General features: G+C 42.9%; 1 protein-coding gene across 3 annotated transcripts in view; it reads left to right on the top strand.

Annotated features, from left to right (window-relative positions):
- Positions 1 to 17220, top strand: part of TPGS2 (tubulin polyglutamylase complex subunit 2) — a 68161-nt gene extending 50941 nt beyond the window's left edge. The window contains exons 5-8 of one of the 3 annotated variants that reach the window (XM_046024697.1): positions 12304 to 12417; positions 14179 to 14339; positions 15595 to 15748; positions 16992 to 17220. In XM_046024697.1, the coding sequence (XP_045880653.1) occupies positions 12304 to 12417; positions 14179 to 14339; positions 15595 to 15748; positions 16992 to 17188 (626 nt within the window). In that variant the 3' untranslated portion in view covers positions 17189 to 17220. Of the gene's footprint in view, positions 1 to 601; positions 797 to 10621; positions 10953 to 12303; positions 12418 to 14178; positions 14340 to 15594; positions 15749 to 16991 lie in introns of those variants that run through there. The other 2 variants (XM_046024699.1, XM_046024698.1) reach the window with 2 other exon arrangements.
- Positions 17221 to 22348: the final 5128 nt, after the last annotated feature.

Genomic DNA, 22348 nt, shown 5'->3' with positions numbered 1-22348 from the left:
TCAAGGAACTTGTGCTCTGAGTTAGAAATTAGCCTGTTTGTTTCCCTTTTATAATGCTGAAAGCCATAAGAAGATGCTGTGGCATTGTAGTACCTTTCCCCAAGCCAAAACCTTCCTTGCTGTGGCTTCTTAGGACCATGGGAATAACGTACAAAAACAGCCTGTATCCATAAAGGAAATTGTCATGAAGAAATACCAGGATTGAGATTTTTGTTTTGTTTCCAGTACCCACTTCAGGCCTGGCACATAGTCGGTACTTAATGAATGCTTAGTAAATGAATGAATGTTACAGATCACTTGACTCAGCATTTCAGTATCAAGAGCTTTTGGGGAGCATGGACTCTAAATGCAGCTCCCTTCCTCCCTCCAGGCTCTTTGCCATCTCTGATTCAAATGGCTGCGAAAAGCTATAAGCAACTGCACATAAGTGAGGACTTTGTCGATTAGAATTTTGTTTGGGTGCGTGTGTCAGAGACCCAGTTACAACATCTAAACTAAATAGGAGTTTATTTTTCTCATAACAAGAAATCTGGAACTAGGCTGATGCAGCTGTTTGAGAACGTCAATAATAAAGTCTCCCTCTGGCTTTCTCCTGCACCAGTCTTTGGATATGGCCTTCATCTTCATCATTGAAGAATGTGGGCTGTACCTCCAAGCTTCCAGTCTATGTACCATGGAGGAAAAAGAAGAGTGAAAGGCAAAATAACAACAAAAACTGTCTTTTGGCAGAATCTCTTCTTTTATCAGGAAAACAATAGTTTTCTCAGAAGCTCCTCCCAAAAGCCATTGGCCAGAACAGAGTCAAAAGTTTACCCATAGGGGCGCCTGGATAGCTCAGTAGGTTAAAGCCTCTGCCTTCGGCTCAGGTCATGATCTCAGGGTCCTGGGATTGAGCCCCGCATTGGGCTCTCTGCTCAGCAGGGAGCCTGCTTCTTCCCTCTCTCTCTGCCTGCCTCTCTGCCTACTTGTGATATCTCTCCCTATCAAATAAATAAAATATTAAAAAAAAAAAAACCAAAAAGTTTACCCATAGCTGCAGGGGGAATCTGAGGAAGTATGGTTAGCTGTGCCAGTGTTTTCCCCTCAAACAGAATTGGGGTTTAAGAAAGAAAGGGAGAATGAATATTGACTAAGCAACTAGTGTCTCCAATACTAAGGCCTTGGCTGCACTGAAGGTCTGGCAGAGAGAACCGATGCAAGGCTTCTCCATCAACTGCACAAGCAGGTGCACACTAGTTCAGGCAAGGCATCCGTTGGAGTTATGCAGGTTCAGTTGCAGACCACCCGAATAAAGCAAGTGCAAATGAATTTATTGGTTTCCTAGTGCATATACAAATTAGGCTTATACTATGTTATGGCCTTTAAAGTGTGATTTCTAAAAAAAAAAAAAAATGTACTTCATTGTTAATCAAGAAGTACTTAATCAAGAAGTACTTCATTGCTAATATGTCAACCATCATCAGCTCTCAGCAAGTTGTAATCTTTTTGCTGATGGAGGGTCTTGCCTCCATGTTGATGGCTGCTTAATGATCGGAGAGGTGGGTTGCTGAAGGCTGGGGTGGCTTGGCAATTTCTTAAAACAATGAAGTTTCCTTCATTGATTGACACTTCCTTCCATGAATGATTTCTTTGTACCGTGCCATGCTGTTTGATAGCATTTTACCCACAGTAAAACTTTTTTCAAAATTGGTGTCTTTCTTCTCAAATCCTGCCACTGTTTAATCATCTAAGTTTATGTTATAGTCTAAATCCTTTGTGCTGATTTCAATAGTCTTCATAGCCTCTTCACCAGGAGTAGAAGCTATCTCAAGAAACTACTTTACTCATCCATAAGAAGCAAGTCCTCATCCATTCAAGTTTTATCAGGGGATTGCCAACAATTCAGTCACACCTTCAGGCTCTCCTTCTAATTCTAGTTCTCTTGCTGTTTCTACCACATCCAGTTAACCTCTTCCACTGAAGTCTTGAATCCCTCAAAGTCATCCCTAAGGGTCGGAATCAACTTCTAGAGTCCTGTTAATGTTGATAGTTGGACATCTACCCATGAACCATGACTGTTCTTACTATTACCTAGAATGGTGAATCCTTCCCAGAAAGTTTTCAGTTTACTTTCCCTGGATCTATCAGAGGAATCACTGGTTATAGCTCCTATAGCCTTATGAAACATATGTCTTAAATATTTAGACATAAAAGTTCAAATGACTCCTTGATCCATGGGTTGCAGTATGGACGTTTTGTTACCAGGCATAAGAACAACATTCATCTCCTTGTACATCTCTGTCAGAGTTCTTGGGTGACCCAGGTGCATTGTCAATAAGCTGTAATATTTTGAACTTTTTTGCTGAACAGTTGGTCTCAACAATTGGCTTAAAATATTGAGTAACCATGTTGATAGCAGATGTGCTATCATTGGGGCTTTCTTGTTTCATTTATAGAGTACAGGCAGAGTTGATTTAGCATAATTCTTCAAGGTCCTAGGATTTTCAGAATGGTCCATGATCATTGGCTTCAACAAAGTCACCAGCTGCAACAGTCCCTACAAAGAGTCAGCCCATTCTTTGAGGTCAGGCATTGACTTCTTTAGCTTTCAAAATCCTAGGTGGCATCTTCTAACAGAAAGATGTTTTGTCTACACTGAGAATCTGCTATTTAGTGTAGCCACCTTCGTTAATTATCTTAGCCAGATCTTCCAGATAACTTCCTGGTTTGCCTTGGACTTTTATGTTATAGAGACAGCTTTTCCTCAAACCTCATTAACCAATCTCTGCTAGCTTCAGACTTTTCTTCTGCAGCTTCCTCCTCTCTGTCAGCCTTAGAATTGAAGCTAGCCGTGCTCTGGAATAGGCTTTGGTTTAAAGGAATGTTGTGGCTCATTTGATCTTCTATCCAGATCACTAAAACTTTCTCCATATCAACTATAAGTCTATTTTACTGCCTTACCATTCATGTGTTCAGTGGAGTAGCACTTCTAATTTCCTCCAAGAATATTTCCTTTGCATTTACAAGTTGGTTGTTTGGAACAAGAAACCTAGCATTCAGCCTATCTCAGCTTTCAACATGCCTTCCTCACAAAGCTTTTGATTTGTGAGAGACATGCAATTCTTCTTTTCCCTTGAACCTTCTAAGGCCTTTGTAGGGTTATTGATTGGCCTGATTTCATTATTGTATCAGAGGGAATAGAGAAGCCTGAGGGGAGAAGAGAGATGGAAGGGCCAGTCAGTGATACATTCAGAACACATACATTTATCAGGTTTGCTGCCTTCTGCAGGTGTGTTTTATGGCACCTCAGAATGGTTATAGTAGTATTAAAGGACTTTGGTCAAGAAGACAGGCACAGGGGCACCTGGGTGGCTCAGAGGGTTAAGCCTCTGCCTTCGGCTTAGGTCATGATCTCAGGGTCCTGGGATCGAGCCCCACATCGGGCTCTCTGCTCAGCGGGGAGCCTGCTTCCCTCTCTCTCTGCCTACTTGTGATCTCTGTCTGTCAAATAAATTTAAAAAAAAAAAAATCTTTAAAAAAAAAAAAAGGCACAAACCTCACCACTACCACATCTCTCAATCCCCACATTTTGCAGGCCCTTGGTCTCTGCAACAGTGACTATGACAACAGCTACAGCAGGCCCTGTGGAAGGCTGAATCGTGCCTTGTTAAGGTTGAGTCCCCAACCATGCATACTTCACAGATCCGTTGGGGCTGACCTCTCCTGGCAGCAGTGGTAGTAGGTCTCATTTCTCGAGCAAACTGGTGCATACCTTGTTAAAACATACCCCTACCCTGGCTGGGGACTAAACACTGCCCACAGTAGGCAAATGACTGCACTGAAGGAAAAAGAGACCAGGACAGAGGAGGGCACACACAACACATATAGGAGACACCTCTGAAGCTCCAGGTCCCGGTGAACAGGGGACACTGTGCTGTAGGGAGCTGTAGAACTGCTTCTTCATAAGGCCATTACTTTTCTTTTCTTTTTTTTTAATATTTTATTTATTTATTTGACAGAGAGAGAGGTCACAAGTAGGCAGAGAGGCAGGCAGAGAGAGAGGGAGAAACAGGCTCCCCACTGAGCAGAGAGCCCGATGCGGGGCTCGATCCCAGGACCCTGAGATCATGACCCGAGCCGAAGGCAGAGACCTAAACCACTGAGCCACCCAGGGGCCCCAAGGCCATTACTTTTAAGAGCAAGAGATATGGCTGACCTTCCTAACACAGAAATAGATGCAGAGTTAGACAAAATGAGACAGAAGAATGTCCCAAATGAAAGAACAGGACAAAACCACAGCAGGAGACCTGAGTGAAACATAAAATATGCCTGATGGAGAATTTAAAGTAATGGTCATAAAGAGAATCACTGGATTTGAGAAAAGAGTGGAGAACATCAGTGAGACCCTTAAAACGGAGATGAACACAATAAATGAAATTTAAAATGCACATGGTGGAATAAATAGCAGGCTAGAGGAAGCAGAGGAACGAATTAATGACCTGGAAGACAGAGTAATGGACAGTAATCAGACTGAACAAGTGAGGGAAAAAAGAATCATGCAAAGTGAAAATAGACTTAGGAAACTCAGTGACTCCATCAACATTATAGCGATCCCAGAAGAGAGAAGAGGGGGGACAGAAAATTTATTTGAAGAAATAATATCTGAAAACTTCCCTTATTTGGAGTAGAAAACAGATATCTAGATCTAGAAAGCACAGAGATTCCCCCCACCCCAAAAATCAACCTAAGGAGGTCCACACCAAGACACATAGTAATTAAAATGGCAAAAAGTAGTGATAAAGAAAAACTTTAAAAGCAGCAAGACAAAAGAAGACCATCACATACAAGGGAAACTCCATAAGGCTATCAGCAGATTTTTCAACAGAAACTTTGCAGGCCAGAAGAGAGTAGCATGGTATAGTCAAAGTACTGAAAGGATAAAGAGTTCCTCAGATAAACAAAAACTAAAGGAGTCCATGACCACTAAACCAGCCCTGCAAGAAATATTAAAGGGGATTCTGAGAGTGGAAAGGAAAGACAGTAATTAAGAATATAAAAAATAAGAGCAATAAAAATATCTGTAAAAATCAATCAAGGGATTCACAAAATAAAACTATGTGAAGTATGACACTATGTACCTAAAATATGGGGGGAAGGGAGTAAAGAATGGATTCAAACTTTAAAAGGTCACTGATCAAAGATCATCATAACAAACAATGCAAAAGGTTGATATATTGCAAGAATTACCAAAATGTAACACAGACACAAAGTAAGCAAATGCTGTTGGAAAAATGGTGCCAAAACACCAACATAAGGTTGGCACAAACCTTCAATGTGTTTAAAAAAAAAAAAAAAAAAAAAAAAGCAAAAAAACCCCCACTATCTGTGAAGCACAATAAAACAAGCTATGCCTGTACTAGAGGGATCCAGGAGCAAAGCCTGGAGAGAGGCCTTGGGAAGACCCACCACTCAGAGATGTGTGGAGTCCTCAAGAAGGGAAAAGGTCATATATGCTTCATGTGTGTGCTGGGGCTTTTGAATACCCAAAGGCAAACAAGTTGTTAAATAAGTAGAACTAGTCTTCCCTCCCTTTGACAAAGTTGGAAAATAGAGGTGGACTGGGTACTAGAGAGGATTTCAAGGGCCCTCAGCAAAGGACAACATAGCTAGGAATAGAGACGACATTGTCCTACATACCCATAGAGATAGAAACCACTTGGCCTTCTGGCACCTGCTGAGTTCACACTTTTTAGAACAGTCCAGTAGTTAGACCCTAAGTCTTATTAAATCTAATTGGAAAAATACTTTTCTCAGGGTACTCAAATAGTGGACAATCAGGAAAAAATATCAGGATATACAACCAGGCAAATAAAACTGCTAAAGAACACATGAAAACCTAAGTAAAACAAGAATCAGATCTGTTAGAGACATTTAAGACAGCATAAAGGCTTCCTATAGAAGAAAAGTAAAATTTCTCAAGCAATTGATAAACTGAAGAATATAAATAAGATTTAAGTTAGTAGCCTGATAAACCAAGTGCAAAACATATTTAAAAGCACAGATAAATTTAAAAGGGGGAAATTATGAGGGGAAAGGTGGAAGGGTAAGAAAAGTAGAAAATAGGGTACCTGGGTGGCTCAGTTGTCAAGTGTCTGCCTTAAGCTCAGGTCATGATCCCAGGGTGCTGGAATCGAGCCCCACATCAGGCTCCCTGCTCAGTGAAAAGCCTGCTTCTCCCACTCCTCCTGCTTGTGTTCGCTCTCTCACTATCTCTCTGTCTCTGTCAAGTAAATAAAATCGTAAAAAAATAAAAGAAAAATAGAAAATACATCCAGAGTCCTTTCATTGTCATTACTGGTGTTCATAAGAAAAAGACTAGATAGAAAGGCAAGAAACACTAATAAAAGAAAATTTCTCTGCAAATTGAAAGGGCTCTCTGAGACCCAGATTGAACTGCTGAGAAAAGACACACCTAGGTATTGTATAATGTGGGAAAGAATTGTAGGTTTCTAGGCAAAAATAAATTACTTGTGATGAAATAATCAGACTGATACCAGACTTCTCGCTTGTGGCAGTGGAAACTAGAGATAAAAAGCATGTACACGTTACTGAGGAACAAGGAGTAAAAATAGAATCCTATGTATACAGACCATATATACCTCTCAGTTTATTTTAAAAAATATGGAAGGATATGTAAAACTTCAAGAATATTAGTACTCCAACCAGAAGACAAATGCGACTGAATGGAGGTCCCAAGATGTGGGAGGAAAGGAAACAAGGGATCAGTGAACCTCCCATGAAAGAGTTATGGGTGCATTTAATCTTAATAGATAGGAATCTTCCTAGATAGGAATGTGTTGTATAATTTTTTTTTAAGCTTTTATTTATTTGAGAGAGAGTACAAGCTCGGTGGGGATGCAGACACAGGAAGAGGAAGTAGATTCCCTGATGAGTGCAGAGCCAGACGTGGGGCTCAATCCCCTGAGATCATGATCTGAGCCGAAATCAAGCATTAGACATTCAATTGACTGAGCACCCAGGTGCCCCCTAAGAATTCTTATGTAATAGTTACACAACACAGGGGCACCTGGGTGGCTCAGGTCATGAGATTGAGCCCCATATTGGGCTTTATGCTCAGCAGGCATCTGCTTCCCTCCCTCACCCTTTGCCCCCATTTTATCTCTTCCCCCGCATGCCTGTGCTCTCTCTCTAAAATCTTTGAAAAAAGAGAAAAAAAAAACTCTTGGAAACGGGGACACAGTGCAAGGAATATTGTAAAACCTACTGTAGTTAATACTTGAGCAATGCGGAGGTTGAAGACACTGACCCTCCATGAAGTCGAAAGTCCCAGTAGAACTTTTGATTCCCCCAAAACTTAATTACTAATAACCTACTGTTGACTGGAAGTCTTACCAATAACAGTCAACACATATTTTGTATGTTATGTGTAGTATACACTGTATTCCTACAATAAATTAAGAGAAAAGTAAATGTTATGGAAATAGTAAGGAAAGGAAAATACGTTGACAGCACTGTAAAAAAATCCATACGTGAGCCATGCAGTTCAGTTTGTGTGTTGTTCAAGGGTCAACTGTATACTGTCTCAGCTAAACCTAAAAGAAAGGAAAAAGGGAGATATAAAAGTATTATGGGTTAAATTAATGCCCACCCCCTCCCAATTCACATAATGAAGTCCTAACCCCCAGTTCATAATAAATATGACCTTATTTAGAAATTGGGTTATTCCAGATGTAAGTGGTTAAGATGAGGTCATACTGGAGTAGGGTGGATCCCAATGCAATATGACTGACATCCTTGAAGACATTTGGAGACACAGGAAGAATGCCATTTGAAGATGAAGGCAGAGATGGGTGGGACTTCTACATATTAAGGACAGCCATAATTTGCTAGGAAACTCCGGAAGTTAGGGGAGAAGCATTGAACAGATTTGTTTCCCCACAGCCCTCAAAGGAACCAACTCAGCCAACACTTTGATCCTGGATTTGTAGCCTCTAGAATTGTGAGACTACAGATTTCTGTTGTTCAAGCTGCTCAGTTTTGGTACTTGGTTACAGCAGCCCTAGTAAGTAATATATAGAGTGTTCCTGAGGTCCTTAATAGTAGAAAATATAAGACAAAGGAGGAAGAGCAGCAGAAAGTGGAAGGTCTCCTCCTATTATAGGGAAGAAATAGTACACTTTGTTGGGGGAAACAAAATTACCCTGGTGTTTGAGCTTTCTATTTTTGCGTAATAGATTACCACAAACTTAATGTTTTAAAATACCACAAATTTATTATATAACAGTTTCATGAGTCAAGAATTCAGCCAGAAATAAGTAATGTCTTGATTAAAATGAAGGTATCCCCTGATACTGCAATCTCATCTGAGGCCCAGAGGCCTCTTCCAAGCTCACTAGTGGATGGCCTTCCTCAGTTTCTTGCTGTTCTGGGACTCCCTATTTCTTGCTGGCCATTTGCCAGGGCTCACTCTCAGCATCTTTAAAATACCCTTAGATTCTAGCCATGTGACCCTCTCACAACATGGCAAGTTTACTTCTCAGCCAGCAGGGAAATGGCCTCTGCAATCTGCTTTAACAGTCTCCTATCATGTAAGCTAATCAAGGGAGTGGCTGCTACATCATATTCTCAGGTCCTGACTGTACTCAAGGGCAGGAGGTCCTGCAAGATATAGATGTCAGGAGCAGAAATCTTGAGGGCCTTAGAATTCTGCATGCCACACTGTTTAGGAGAAATAATGGTCTGTTGTTTTCAAATACGATAAAGTCCTATTGATCTAATCATGCAAAGGGGGAGTGTAGGGGAGGAGGAAGATAACCACTAAATGAATAAAAATCTACATTAAATTTTTTAACTTAATAAGGGAATATTGAATCACAGGAGGAAAAATAAGAATTAGGAAACAAAACATTAGGAGAAATAAAACAAGACTGATCAATCTTGATATTAAATGTGCTGGGATTAAATTACCCCCCCCTTTTTTTTTAAGATTTTATTTATTTATTTGACAGATAGAGATCACAAGTAGGGAGAGAGGCAGGCAGAGAGAGAGAGAGGAGGAAGCAGGCTCCCTGCCAAGCAGAGAGCCTGATGCGGGGCTCGATCCCAGGACCCTGGGATCATGACCTGAGCGAAAGGCAGAGGCTTTAACCCACTGAGCCACCCAGGCGCCCCCCCCCCCTTTTTTTAAAGGTTTTTTATTTATTTATTTGACACAGAGAGAGAGAAATCACAAGTAGGCAGAGAGGCAGGCAGAGAGAGAGGGAGAAGCAGGCTCCCCGCTGAGCAGAGAGCCCGATGTGGGGCTCGATCCCAGGACTTTGAGATCATGACCTGAGCTGAAGGTAGAGGCCCAACCCACTGAGCCACCCAGGCGCCCCTAAATTTCCCTTTTGAAAAATAAAGACTGTTAGATTGATACAAAAAGCAAAGTTCATCTGTATGTTATTTTTAGGAGCATACTTAAACTGATGAGATTTCCTCTTCTGGAAATGGCAGACAGGTAACTCAGAGAAGCCTTCCTCCTGAGGACAACTGAGAAGTCAAAGCGAAATATAAAAGCCACTTCCCTAAAAACATCAGAGAGCTAACAAGGTGATGAGGTAATATCAGATTAACATCCAGGAGACAGAAATCCAGCGGGGAAGAGATTTAAGCACCTGTATTACATTGATTACCCTCTTCACAACAGGCTATGAGGATGCTGGAACGCTGTGGATTTGCCCCTTTTGAGACCAGGGGAATAAAACAGAGCCCAGGCCTTACCAAAGATGACACCCATAAAAACTTGCTACTTTTTGGGTTGGCACCATCAAGAGCAGTACCCAGAAGACAGAATAAACCAAAAGTAACCATTTTTCTCCTGGACTGAAACCCAAGTGTAAGTCCTCTGTGTGGCCCAGAAAATGTTAAATCTGGAAATTGGACTAAAATGATTTGAGGTTACTGATCTCCTCAGGGGCATAGCAGAAACAAATTCACTCTAGAGAAATGTTCTAAAATTGATTGTCTTAATGGTTATATAACTGTAAATATTATAAAAACCATTAAATTGTATTCTTCAAATGAGTAAATGGTATGGTAGGTGAATTATATCTCAGTAAAGCTCTTATTTAAAAAGAAAATTCCACCCTGAAGGATGATAATGGTATCTTAGACCTCAAATTGTTTTTATAAATAATTTTTCAAAAAAATACTTCCTTTAAAAAAAAAAAAAAACTAGGCACATGAAAAACACACCACCATGAACAAGAACCAGCACAAATAACAGGTAACAAGAAAGAGATTCACGGGTATTCCTGAGAGTGAATTATTAGGCACAGTAATGCTAATGCATACATGGGGATTAAACCCAAACTAAAATTTCAGTGAGAAACTAAGACATTGCATATTTGGTTAAAAAAAAAAAATTCAAATATTGACTTCCTCTTCCTCTTCTGCTAATGGCAGAGTACCTTTTACCAAGTCAAAGACTACTATAAACTCTGGGAAAACTTCAGGCAATAACCTAAAAAAGATTGGAGAATAACCAAAAATGAGCAGAAACTGGAGTGGCATCTACAAATGGGAGAAGGGAGCCACACTGAGTGAGTGTCCTATTTTATAATCTTTCCTCTGTGGGCAGGCCTCGTCAGCATCAATTAGGGCAGGACTGCTGGAGCTGAGACCCTACAGTCTGGACTTTGGATTTCACTGAAAACGGGAGTCACAGACCTGATTTATCTGCCCTCTTGGAACAACAACAACAGAGAAGATACATAAAAATGGATTTCACAAGGCAGTGAAGGACCATGAGCCTGAGAGATGTAAATAAAGAAGGGAAACCTCAGCTTATGACTTGAGAGAGTTTTCCAGTCCACAGCCTAGACCCAGGAAGCCAGGTGGAACCTGTTGCACTCCATGAATCGAAGACCACATAAGATCAAGAAGAGTATTAAGGGCGCCTGGGTGGCTCAGTGGGTTGGGGCCTCTGCCTTCGGCTCAGGTCATGATCTCAGGGTCCTGGGATGGAGCCCTGCATCGGGCTCTCTGCTCAGCAGGGAGCCTGCTTCCTCTTCTTTCTCTGCCTGCTTGTCTGCCTACTTGTGATCTCCGTCTGTCAAAAAAATAAAGTCTTTAAAAAAAAAAAAAAGAAGAAGAAGAGCGTTAAAGTGTAACCTCCAGGGGAAGGAAAAGCCATGTTTAAAACATTTTTTAGTTAGAAATGTAAATATCTCCGCATTTGCCTAAAATTATATGTATGACTATATGTACAAGTAAAAAAGTAGCCTTCTTATAGGCTTTGTTTTATCCAGTCTCTCCTAGGTTTGTAAATTCTAACCCTTACTCACTAATATTAATCTTTATTACATAATAGCTGTAACAAAAGAAGCAGAAAAGGTTTCTGATGCTTGCATTTCTAAAAATGGCTTTCTTTTCTGGTACTCCATTATTTGTGATTACTAGGTAGGTATTTCTGATTGAGCCAGGCTTATCATTAATTATAATGTAATTAATATTAAATATTATAAATATATTTTAGGCCAAGGAAAAGAGATTCTAATCAAAATATCATAAAGTGCTATAAATAAGGGGAAAGCAGTTATCTGGGAAAAAGAGATTGCAACGTCAGGCCAGATTATTTTGCCTTTATATATTCCCACTCTCAGGAAGTTCAGTTTGTTTTCCTGTGTCACTGTCCCCTAGATTCTTTGACACTGTCTGTCTGTGATAGAGAAGGCCAGACAAAAGGCTTAGACGTGGGTAAGATCCTGGGCATACAGAATATAGAATTCATTGCGAGGTGCCTGGGGGGCTCATTCAGTTAAGTGCCTGACTCTTGGCTTTAGCTCAGGTCGTGTCAAGATCTCGGGGTCCCACGCTCAGTGGGGAGTCTACTTGAAGATTCTCTTCCTCCCCCTCTCCTCCCACTTGCTCTTTGTCTTCCTGAAATCTTAACTTTTTTTAGATTATTTTTTTTTTATTTGACAGAGACACAGCGAGAGAAGGAACACAAGCAGGGCGAGTGAGAGAGGGAGAAGTAGGCTTCCTGCTGAGCAGGGAGTCCAATGCGGGGCTCCATCTCAGGACCCTGAGATCATGACCTGAGTTGAAGGCAAACGCTTAACAACTGAGCCACCCAGGTGCCCCTGAAGTAAATCTTCAAAAAAAATTTCATTTGGCCCACATTGGAGATAGTAGTTAAGAATATGTCCGAGATAAGGCTTTTTTCTGTTTTTCTCCCCCACCCCCCAACCCTAGCAGTGCTGGATAAGTATGTGTTTGAGTTGAGTATGTGAACGTAACTGTTACCTTCTGGGTTTGCAGCCAGTGAGAACCAGCCAGAGAAGCCTCACTTTGATTCTCGCAGCGTGATATTTGAGCTGGATCCTTGCAATGGGAATGGGAAGGTTTGCCTTGTCTACAAAAGAGGGAAACCAGGTAGGAATCATTGACAGGCGTGGCCCTGCAGCTGGGTGTGGCAGGATGATCCTGCTCTCCAGTCATGACACAAAAGGCACACTCCTCTCTGGACCCATGAGATGCAGCCAGGTCTCTTGGAGATGTAAAGACCCAGTAAGCCCCTTTGGTCCTCCCTGAGCATTCCCTTCTAGGCCAATCACTAGACTCCTTTTTTAAGCTGTCATCATTTGTGAGTTACTGCAGAAAGAATGGGAAAAGGAAAATAAGTGAGTAAAAACTAAAAGAAATAGTCATTCTGTTTCTATAAACAGGCTCTATAGAACATTCCTCTATAAACATTCCTCCAACGGGTTCACACATCAGAAAAGCATCCCAGAAAAGCATTATCTTTCTTACACACTTCTCTACGTAGGCAAGTTAACAACACTAAAAACCTGAATGAGTAGACATCAGTCTGAGACCTCAGATGAGAATTCAAGAGGAAAAGGCTCTGGCCCCTGAGCAACAGCTATGAGCTGTTCAGGCCCAGCAACAGTTCAGGCCCTGCGCTAGGACTATGGACAAGGCCCACCCCTCTCCAGGTAGCTCTCAGCCTGTACGGGTGAGAAGATACAGACGCCAGGATTTTACCCCTAGAGAAAGGAGGAACCAACTTTGCAAAGTAGCCTTTCATCCACATCTTGGATTGTGGAGAAGGGTGGGGCAGGAGAGATTGTGGGGTAAGGGAAGCATGTAGGCAAAGAGACTAGGTAAAGCTCTGCCATGGGAAAGTACAGCTGATTTGGAAGGAATGATAATTTCAAATCACAGGGCTGCCTGGTTCATCTTGTGGATAAGGAGATGGAGCCAGAAGGACAGTTGTTCCCCTTCATGCACAGCTTGGAAGGAGTTTGAACATGACACTGGGAAGTGCAGTCAAGGAACAGCCAAATTAAGATGGAAATGTACATTTGCATGGGAAGTCTTAGAAGAAGAGACTGGAGGGTGGGGACCACTGAGGAAGCCATCATAGCCATTAGACAAGAGATGAACTAGGGGCCTGCAGGAGGAAGAATGGAAGGTCAGAAGTGAGTGCGAGGCTGGCACTGCTGGGACCGTGCCTGTTTCCGCTGAGTCCAGACCTCCCGCAACAGCACAGGCAGGACCCAGGGCAGGAGCGGGTTTGGGCTCCTGCACAGTGGCTGCTCACGGCCCTTCAGCTTCCTGACAGAGACCTCTTCAGAAAACCAGAGCCTTGGGGTGCCTGATGCCTCGGTTGCTTAAGTGGCTGCCTTTGGCTCCGGTCATGATCCCAGTGTCCTGGGATGGAGCCCTACATTGGGCTCCCTGCTCAGTGGGGAGTCTGCTTCTCCCACTCCCCCTGCTTGTGCTCTTTAGCTCATGGTCTGTCTCTCAAATAAATGAATAAAATCTTAAAAAAAAAAAAGAAAGAAAAGAAAAGAAATTAGGCTTTCTGAGTCTGTCTCCATCAGGAAAACTGAGACCCCCAGTCTGCCCAGTGGGGTGGGGGACTGCTGAATGGTCAGCCTGAATGTACAGATGGCCAATGCCCAGCACATAAGTCAGTCAGCTGACTGATCAGGTATTTGTACAAGAAGACCAATAAAACCCCTAACAGTGGCCACGGGAGAATGGGCCTGAGGAACTCTTCACTTGTATTTTTCATCCTTCCACTACTGGAATTTTTTTTTTAAACCATGAGAGTATATTGGCTTTACAGATAAAAAGAGAAAAGTCTTACGCCATCTGTTCATTTCTTTCTTTTGTTTGCTATTTCAGCGTTAGCACAAGACACTGAGATCTGGTTCCTGGACCGAGCATTATACTGGCATTTTCTCACAGACACCTTCACCGCTTACTATCGCCTGCTCATCACGCACCTGGGCCTGCCGCAGTGGCAGTACGCCTTCACCAGCTATGGCATTAGCCCGCAGGCCAAGGTAAGGGAGAGACATGAGCTATCTCCTATCTGTGGACCGTATCAGAATCTCTGAGGAAATGCTTAAATACAGATTCCCAGCTTCCCTGTCTGATTCAGAAGACCTAGGATGGAGCCCAGGAACCTGCATTTTCATTAAGCAAGGCAGATGGTGCCAGTGAAGGTGGATGGACTGACTTAGTACTGAACTAAGTGGTTCCCAAACTTGGCTGATCCTCATAATCACCTGGGAGTTTTCTTTCTAATTAAATTTTAGTGGGGGCTTAGGTCTGAGTGTTGGCTTTAGATAGATAGGACATGTACGCAGGAAGGGTGCAAAGTCAGTCTTATTCCCAGGGTCTCCAGCCTCCCAGCCTCCCCCAGAGGCAGCCGTTGTTTCCGTTTTTCTTGTGCTTTTCACACAGTACTTTTGCCTAGAAGGCATACAGGCATATGGTTTTCGGTTCCTTTTTTCTAAATCACAAGTGCACTATACTTCTCACGTCATTGTGCACCTTCTTTTCACTTAACAGCCCGTCTTGGGGTTCATTCCCTACTAGTACCTACAGAACTGTCGTTTTTAGTAATACAGAATATGCGTTGTATGGATGCGCCTTGTTTGTGTAATAGATCCGGGCGACATTTCAAACACAGTCTCCTGGAATGCTCATTTACCGCCTAGTTTGAGACCAGGTGTGCCTGGAAGAACGTGGGCTGGGTGGCAGTGACTCAGGGACTCAGCGCCAGGCATGTATTCATCTGCTGGGCCTTACTTTGCCCAAATGTCACCTACCATTGTGAGGTCAATAAATGTGATGCTCTTTGCTCAGAAGGGAAAGAGAGCACCAGCACACACAGCTTCCCACAGCCAGGGCCTGCCACTGGCCTCTGTCATGCACCTTCCCTGTGGCGAAGTGCTGCCATATCCACCTGACGGGCGGTAGCTGGTGTGAGGACAGGACAATTAGAAGGACACTGATGCTCCGGGACCCACATCCCCATGCTCAGGGCTCACTAGATCAGAAGGAAGGAAGTTTACTCGCATTCTCAGTCCTTGTGCTGGATTTAGTTTAAAGGTTACGAGACTTAATAAAGCAATATGTGTGCCACCACTTTCACCTAAAGGAAGTCCTAACAGATTTTCAAGGCTTTTTTCATAAAAATGTTTGTTCTCTTTGCCTTATTTCCCCACCTCTCTACCTCTGGTTCCCCACTAAAGAACATAAACAGTCGCCTTTCTCCTTCGAATTTTGACCTCTCCCAATTCTCCCTTACAGCAGTGGTTCAACATGTATAAACCCATCACCTACAACACAGACCTACTTGCAGAAGAGACCAACTCCTTCGTGAACAAGCTGGATCCCAGCAAAGTGTTCAAGAGCAAGAACAAGACCTTAATCCCCAAAAAGAAAGGGCCAGTCCAGCCTGCAGGTGGCCAGAAAGGGCCGCCAGGTCCTCCCTCCACCTCTAAATCCTCTTCTAGCCCTGGAAACCCTGTCCGGAAATGAGCACCCCACCTTCCCATGAGCCCCTCAGCATGATTTCCATGCACAGAGGGCCCAAGCCTCAGATTCTATGAGTTGTACCATAGCCCTCTTCCCATCACAGTGAGCCAAATCCTAGGCCTTCTGCTTCCATTGGCATTAGCCAGGAGTTCAAGGGCATTCTCAGGTCTCCCCCAGAGTCCTTGCCTCCCCTCTTGCCTCTTAGAGTTTCAGAACGTAAGTGTTAAATAGAGCTGTTAAGAGCTTCCTCTCTTTCCACCCCCAACCCTCTACACCTGTCAGCGGTGATGAGAAATCCCATGAAGAAACCACTGATTTTGACCCATGAGGCATTAGAACTGTGCTGTTCAGGTGGTAATCACTAGTCACAGTGGCTGTTTACACTACATTAAAAATTCAGTTCCTCAGTTGCATTAGCCACATTGTGTGCATCCGTGTGGCCAGTAGCTTCTGTAGTCCACAGAGATAATGGAACATTTCCATCACCACAGAAAGTTCTGTTGAGCAGCACTGTATTAGAATATTTTCATGCTGCCTTACTCAGATCAGTTCATTTTTGTTAGAAAATCTGGATATCTTGATTTGATGGCTCATAATGTTCCATGAAAATTCTTGAAGATACAGTTGTATATATTCTTTTTATTTTTCCTAATTCTCTCTGGTCCTTTTTCAGCTTCCTATAAAAGTTTGTTGTTTCCAGTTTTGCAGTGTGTTTATACATTGCCAAAATTCTTTTTTCTTTTTTTAAGAGGAGTAATTCTCTGCTTAACCTTAATATAAAAACAAAAACTCCCAAGCATTGTTTTCCACGACTCCTCATAAAGCGTTTTTATGAAATCACTATTGACAAGAGTTGTCCACCCGTCCTGTCTACTACCCCCAGCTTTCATCAATTCATGGAGTGGCAGAAAGGGACAAAGAAGGACCAAGCTGTCAAGGATAATAGCTGAAGTTTAGTCTATTAGAAGAATTGTTTTGCCAGAATGGATCAAATCAAAGGGAGAGCCAACCACACAAGATCAGTGATTCCAGCATGTGGCAGCTGCTCCAGGACAAGTCAGAGTTAGAAGAGCATAGAGCAGTCATGTCCTTCTGTCCTACAGCCAGCCAGCCTCTAGTGCTGGTGGGTCCCTTGAGTTACTTTGAACTCAGCCCTGGCCCTTTTCTAGTTCTCACAGGTGCAGCAGCAGAGGAACTAGGAGAGCAGTGGTGCCCTTCACATCAGTGGGAGTCCTCAGGAGGCTATAGAAGAGAGAAGGAAGGGGGCTCCGCGAAGGAAAGGAGAGCAGTGAAGAGCCAGGTTGGCTACCTGAGGTACAGGACCCAGAGCGAAACAAAGATGTGGGGCCTCATGTCCAAAAATTAGGAAAATAGTACCATTAAAAGTACTGAAATGTTCTTTCTTCCATGGTCTTTCTCACGTCTTGTTATGCGGGGTTTTTACTTGCTACTTAATGCTGTCCTAAGTAATGAAAAAATTTAAATTCTAAATTATCAGCATTAATTTTATTCATCTTTATAGTACACAATTCCAGTTTTAAATGCAACTAGAAGAGCAGTGAACTCATGCAGAATCACCAAAATTAGACAATTTGTATTTCATAGCTTATGTATACATTTTGTATGATATGCATATTTTGTCCTCACTAGAACACTGGAAACACCGCAGAAAAGCCTCGCTCAACTATTATTTCCCTCCTTGATACGTACACATTCTATCAACAGTCTTTCACCTTACTGATCAGTAAGGAAGGACTAAAAGAAAAACTAGGAGCTGCCCTGTTTTCTTTTTCTCCTAAGTCATCATTTTCAGCAGATGTGGATGGCTAACGAAGGAAAATGACAGGAGTAAAATAAAAGTAACAAGAGTAGAAAAAGGATATGACAGGGTTCCAGGGTCATTCACACTCCTTAGAATGCCATTACCTTCCCTTTGCATTCAAATCAAGTCTGATTCCAATGGAAAGCACGGCCTCTTGGGACTCTCAGTGCCCCCACTTACTCAGTTGTAGGAATAACTTGGTTATATTGAATCTCTTCTCAACCTGCACGTGGTGGGTCTGCTGGAATTCTGTGCACACCGGCATCACAAAGGCTCCAAGTGAATGGGGTGGTGGGGAGCAGTGGTCACCCTGCAGGGATCGCCTCTGCTCCTGTGTATGTGGCTTTATCTCATCAGACTTCACTTAAAAACACACGTTCAAAGAGAAGATTAAGAACTCCAGACAGTGACAGGAGAGCATTCAACCACATGAGGCCCAGTGGCTGTGGGGCACCCTGTGATGATGCCCATCACGTGCCTATGAAGCCGCCCCCGTGAAGGAAGAAGGGAGCTCTCCTGGGGAAAGGTGCAGACAAACCCGTAAGCTCGGTGTGCTAGCTGGGGAGAAAACTCACCCGTGAGAGTTGTGTCTCCAAACCAAAGCAACTGACATGGCAGGAGGCTCTACCGTAAATCAGCTGCCCAGAAAGAGAGACTATGCTGGAATCACAAAATGAGAACCAGTGGCGGGATGCCTCACGATGCACTGGCGTAGTTAAGATTGTGCGTGAAGTGCCACATCCTCGTGCTGCGTGAGTCCTACAGCCGGGAAGTGCCCCAGCAAAGGATGGGACTTGGGGGGGGGGGGGGCGGCGGCTACCTGCTCAAAATAATCCATAGAATCTCTCCCTTGACACCGCGCCTCCCCAAACCTGAACATGCATCCGTGTCACTGGACTTGTGTGTAGAAAATCAGATACTCCTGTCCCACTCCAGACCCACTCAGTCAAAACTGCAAGGAAATACCAGGACTCTTCATCAACTGCTCTTGTGACAAGAATGCTGACCGAGCCCGAAGCTTTCCACCTAACGGGTCTGAGGGGTTGTGCTTGCACTGCATTGACAAGAGCTCAAAAGCTGTTTTTCATCTAGAAAAGCATGGACAATGATTGGATCAGAAGAACCAAGGGGCCCTGTGTGAACACATGTATTTTTTAAACCTTTTATTATGGAGAATTTAAAATATTTACAAAGATAGGTAGAATAACGAACCCATGTATGCATCACCCAGTTTCAGCAATTCTTGTGACCAAGCATTTCTATATATCTGGTCTTTGCTCTTCCTTCCAATTTTAATTTTTTAAATAACTCCATTTTAATTCACCTGTTGGCTTTTAAGTTACAGTTCTTTGCATTACATTTTTAACAGTTGCTCTAAGGATTGCAATATATATATATAATATACTGTTTTCTATTCAATGCAGTACCCACTCAGACACAGCATCCCTAAGTAGCCATACTTGTGTAGTAGAACTCTGGCCCCCTGATTGCAGGTCACGGGCAGTAGGTAGGTACCAGTTTATACTGACTACACTTTAACCCTTGGGGTCTTGCGATGAGTTTTCTTCTTTGGTTTAAGCTAACCCAGACTAGATTGTTTTTCTAGCTGAGCATGCCCTGGTTAGTAAACAGCCTCCGTTATGGAGCTGTTGTGAGGATTAAATCAGCTCATAGGTGAGCAATCAGAATAGTCCCTTCTTTTTCCCTTCTTCCTTTATAATGTGACTCCAGCCTTCGTTGGACATAGTTTTGTAGACAAGGTGTTCATTTCTTGGAGTAAACGTAGGCCAAAGCAGTTTACATACAAAAAGTATGTAAAATGAATAAAACAGTAACAGAGTATATACAAAGGTGTATTCTCTCATACCTGTGCTATCCAGTACTCCAGCGACTGACCACTGTAGCCATCTGAACTTAAAATCTAAAACTCTATTCCTCAGTCTCTCTGGCAGCATGTCAAGTGTTTGGTGACCACGTAAGTTTAGGGACTACCCTACAGAATGGTGCATATATAGAATATTTCTGTCACCACGGAGAGTTCTACAGGGCAGCCCTGACCCAGACCGCACGGGACTTGTCTTCGCCTTACAATGCTCAGAGTAATTCTGCTGCGAAGCCCTTTTATACTCCTACGGTACTCAAGAAATCACCTGAAGACAGTCTTTTTCTCAGTAAGACACTGCATCCTGGGGCACCTGGGTGGCTCAGCGGGTTAAAGCCTCTGCCTTCGGCTCAGGTCATGATCCCAGGGTCCTGGGATTGAGCCCCACATTGAGCTCTCTGCTTGGCAGGGAGCCTGCTTTCTCCTCTCTCTCTGACTGCCTCTCTGCCTACTTGTGATCTCTGTCTGTCAAATAAATAAATAATACCTTTAAAAAAAAAAAAAAAGACAGCATCATATCCTACTTTATATGTTCTTTTTATACCTCTTGACTCACAGGGAAAGTCAGGGATGAGGCAGCATGTCCCTGAACTGCAGAAAGGCCCAGCGGGCTGTGCAGGTTCTGAGCTTTGCCCCATGTGGCAGTCAAAGGCTATGAGGCAGCTCGGCCTGTTGGCCTCTGCCGTGTCCAGCGTGGAAAGCGGACAGAAAGAAAAGAACAAGTTTCTGCCTCTTTGAGCACCTTCTCTCCTCTGTCCTTAAAGGAACAGGCGAGCCTGGCTTTGAGAACACCCTCCTGCGCTCAGAAAGAAGAAGAGTTCTCAAAGTATCTACCATTCCTCTGGAGATCGGTTACCTTTTCCCACAGCATCAAGACTGACAAAGAATACCTTGGAGACCAACCAGAGCAGGGACACACAGCCCTCAGAATGGTTCAAGTCCAACTAAGGGAAAGACCTTGTTCTTCAAGCAAAGGCTGCAAATAAAGACTAACTTTTAAGGGCAAGATTAAACCTCTGCTTTAAAGGTTAAGGTTAAAACTGCTTACCTTTACCACGGCTCCAGTTCCCAACTGCCCACTTTTAAGCTTTATTTGTAAATAAGGTCATCCCTTGGGGGACAGGTGAAGGCAGATTTCTCTTGAGGGTGCATTTACATGTGTCGAGGCTCCTGAGGCTCATCTCCCACGGGTGGCTCTAGACTATGGCCACACACAGGTTCTGAAACACAGTATTAGGGTTCCAGAACATAGGCTTATTAAGTAACTTCAATTAAAAAAAACCTTTTTCCTTTAAAAAATGTGATTCTAAAATGGACTACTGTGGCTTTAATTACTACTAACTCTACAAATCATGTTTTAGACCATTTTTTAAAAAATGGGAAATCACCTTCAATATTATCCATTAAAAACAGGAAGAATTCAGTCAAGCACAAGCATATTCAAAAATTCATCTTATATCATTTTTCCATAAATACACCCTTAGAGAGTTTAACCCAAGGGTGAACTTCTATATACATATGTTGGTTGAAGAAGTTGTCAAATTCCACAACCTTTACAATTTCAAGACAGTTTTTCCTCCAATGAGATTCAAATTAATTTTTTTCATACCACCTGCTGAGAGGGGAAGCTGGATTAGAACCCATTTCTTTTAATTGAGACTGCATTTCCAAGGTTGGGTTAAGGTAGGAATCAACTCTTTTCCCTTGTCATTTCCAATCTTATGCCTTAACCTTCTGAGTCAAGAAGGGCTCTGATGTTGACTGAATTGCTCTAATCCTGTGTCCAGCTCTACCACCAGCTGCTATGTACTGAGTTCTAGTAAAGATGACCTTGTTCAAATCAGTGTATCATCTAGGACATTTTTTTCAGAGACCAAATAAAGCAGCTGTAAAAGCTTTCCCCAGCACACAGCTCTTCCTGCACAGCTACCACATTTTTTAGTATTTGAAAGTTGAAGTTTGCAAAAGTATAAGTATTCCATTGGGTCCACAATTCAAGTGTTTTTAGGACTGGGCAACTGTCTCCATTTCCTAGCCCACTTCCCTGCGCAGAAGCATGTCGCTGTCCACCCCTGGAACCCCCTTCCAGACAGCAGTACAGGTTTAAAAGCATTTCTAGGCAGAGGCTATTAAGGGGCAGTGATTCAGAAGGAAATTGAGCTTTCTAGTTTATTTTCTGGAAGTGCAAGAGACAAGACCCCCTCTTGACTGGGTCCAGCGAAGAGTCCCGAGTACTGCAATAACCCCTCCTACCAGTACAGGAAAACCAGCTGCTGACACAATCACAGAAAGCACCCTACTTACCTTGCGGTGCAGGGCCTCTAGGAGTATCTTTTCCATTTGACCAAAACCCATTTCTTCCTGTTTCCACCTAAGTCAGTTAACTTCTAGATTATATCAAAATGAACAGAGGGAAATGTGTTAAATAGACTCCAGCTGTCTAGCCCCTCTAACAGGAGATGAGGAGGTGAGCACACCCGAGTCTCCACAGACACAGTGACTGGTCCATGCAAACCTCTTCCAGCCCCACCAGCCATGAGCAAGGAACCTGCTGCATTCAGCCCCAGACGTGCAACGGCCCAGCACACGCTGACCCTAAAGCATCTGCGGAGCTGGGTGTCCATCACTCCCCAGTGATGGCCACTTGGGTGACTTGGAAGCACACACTTAGATGTACTATTTTTCATTCTCAGTTGTTCTAATTATCCAGCTGATTTAATTTTCCTGTACATGTAATGCTCCACTTCTAAATTACAAAACATTTTGGAAGCAAATAATTGTTGCTAATTCAGGAGTTAGGAACAATTTCCACTAAATCAACA

The sequence above is a fragment of the Meles meles genome, chromosome 12, assembly GCF_922984935.1.
Source record: "Meles meles chromosome 12, mMelMel3.1 paternal haplotype, whole genome shotgun sequence".
Lineage (NCBI taxonomy): Eukaryota > Metazoa > Chordata > Mammalia > Carnivora > Mustelidae > Meles > Meles meles.
The sequence above is the reverse complement of the archived record's forward strand: the minus strand, read 5'-3'. Positions and strand labels throughout refer to the sequence as shown.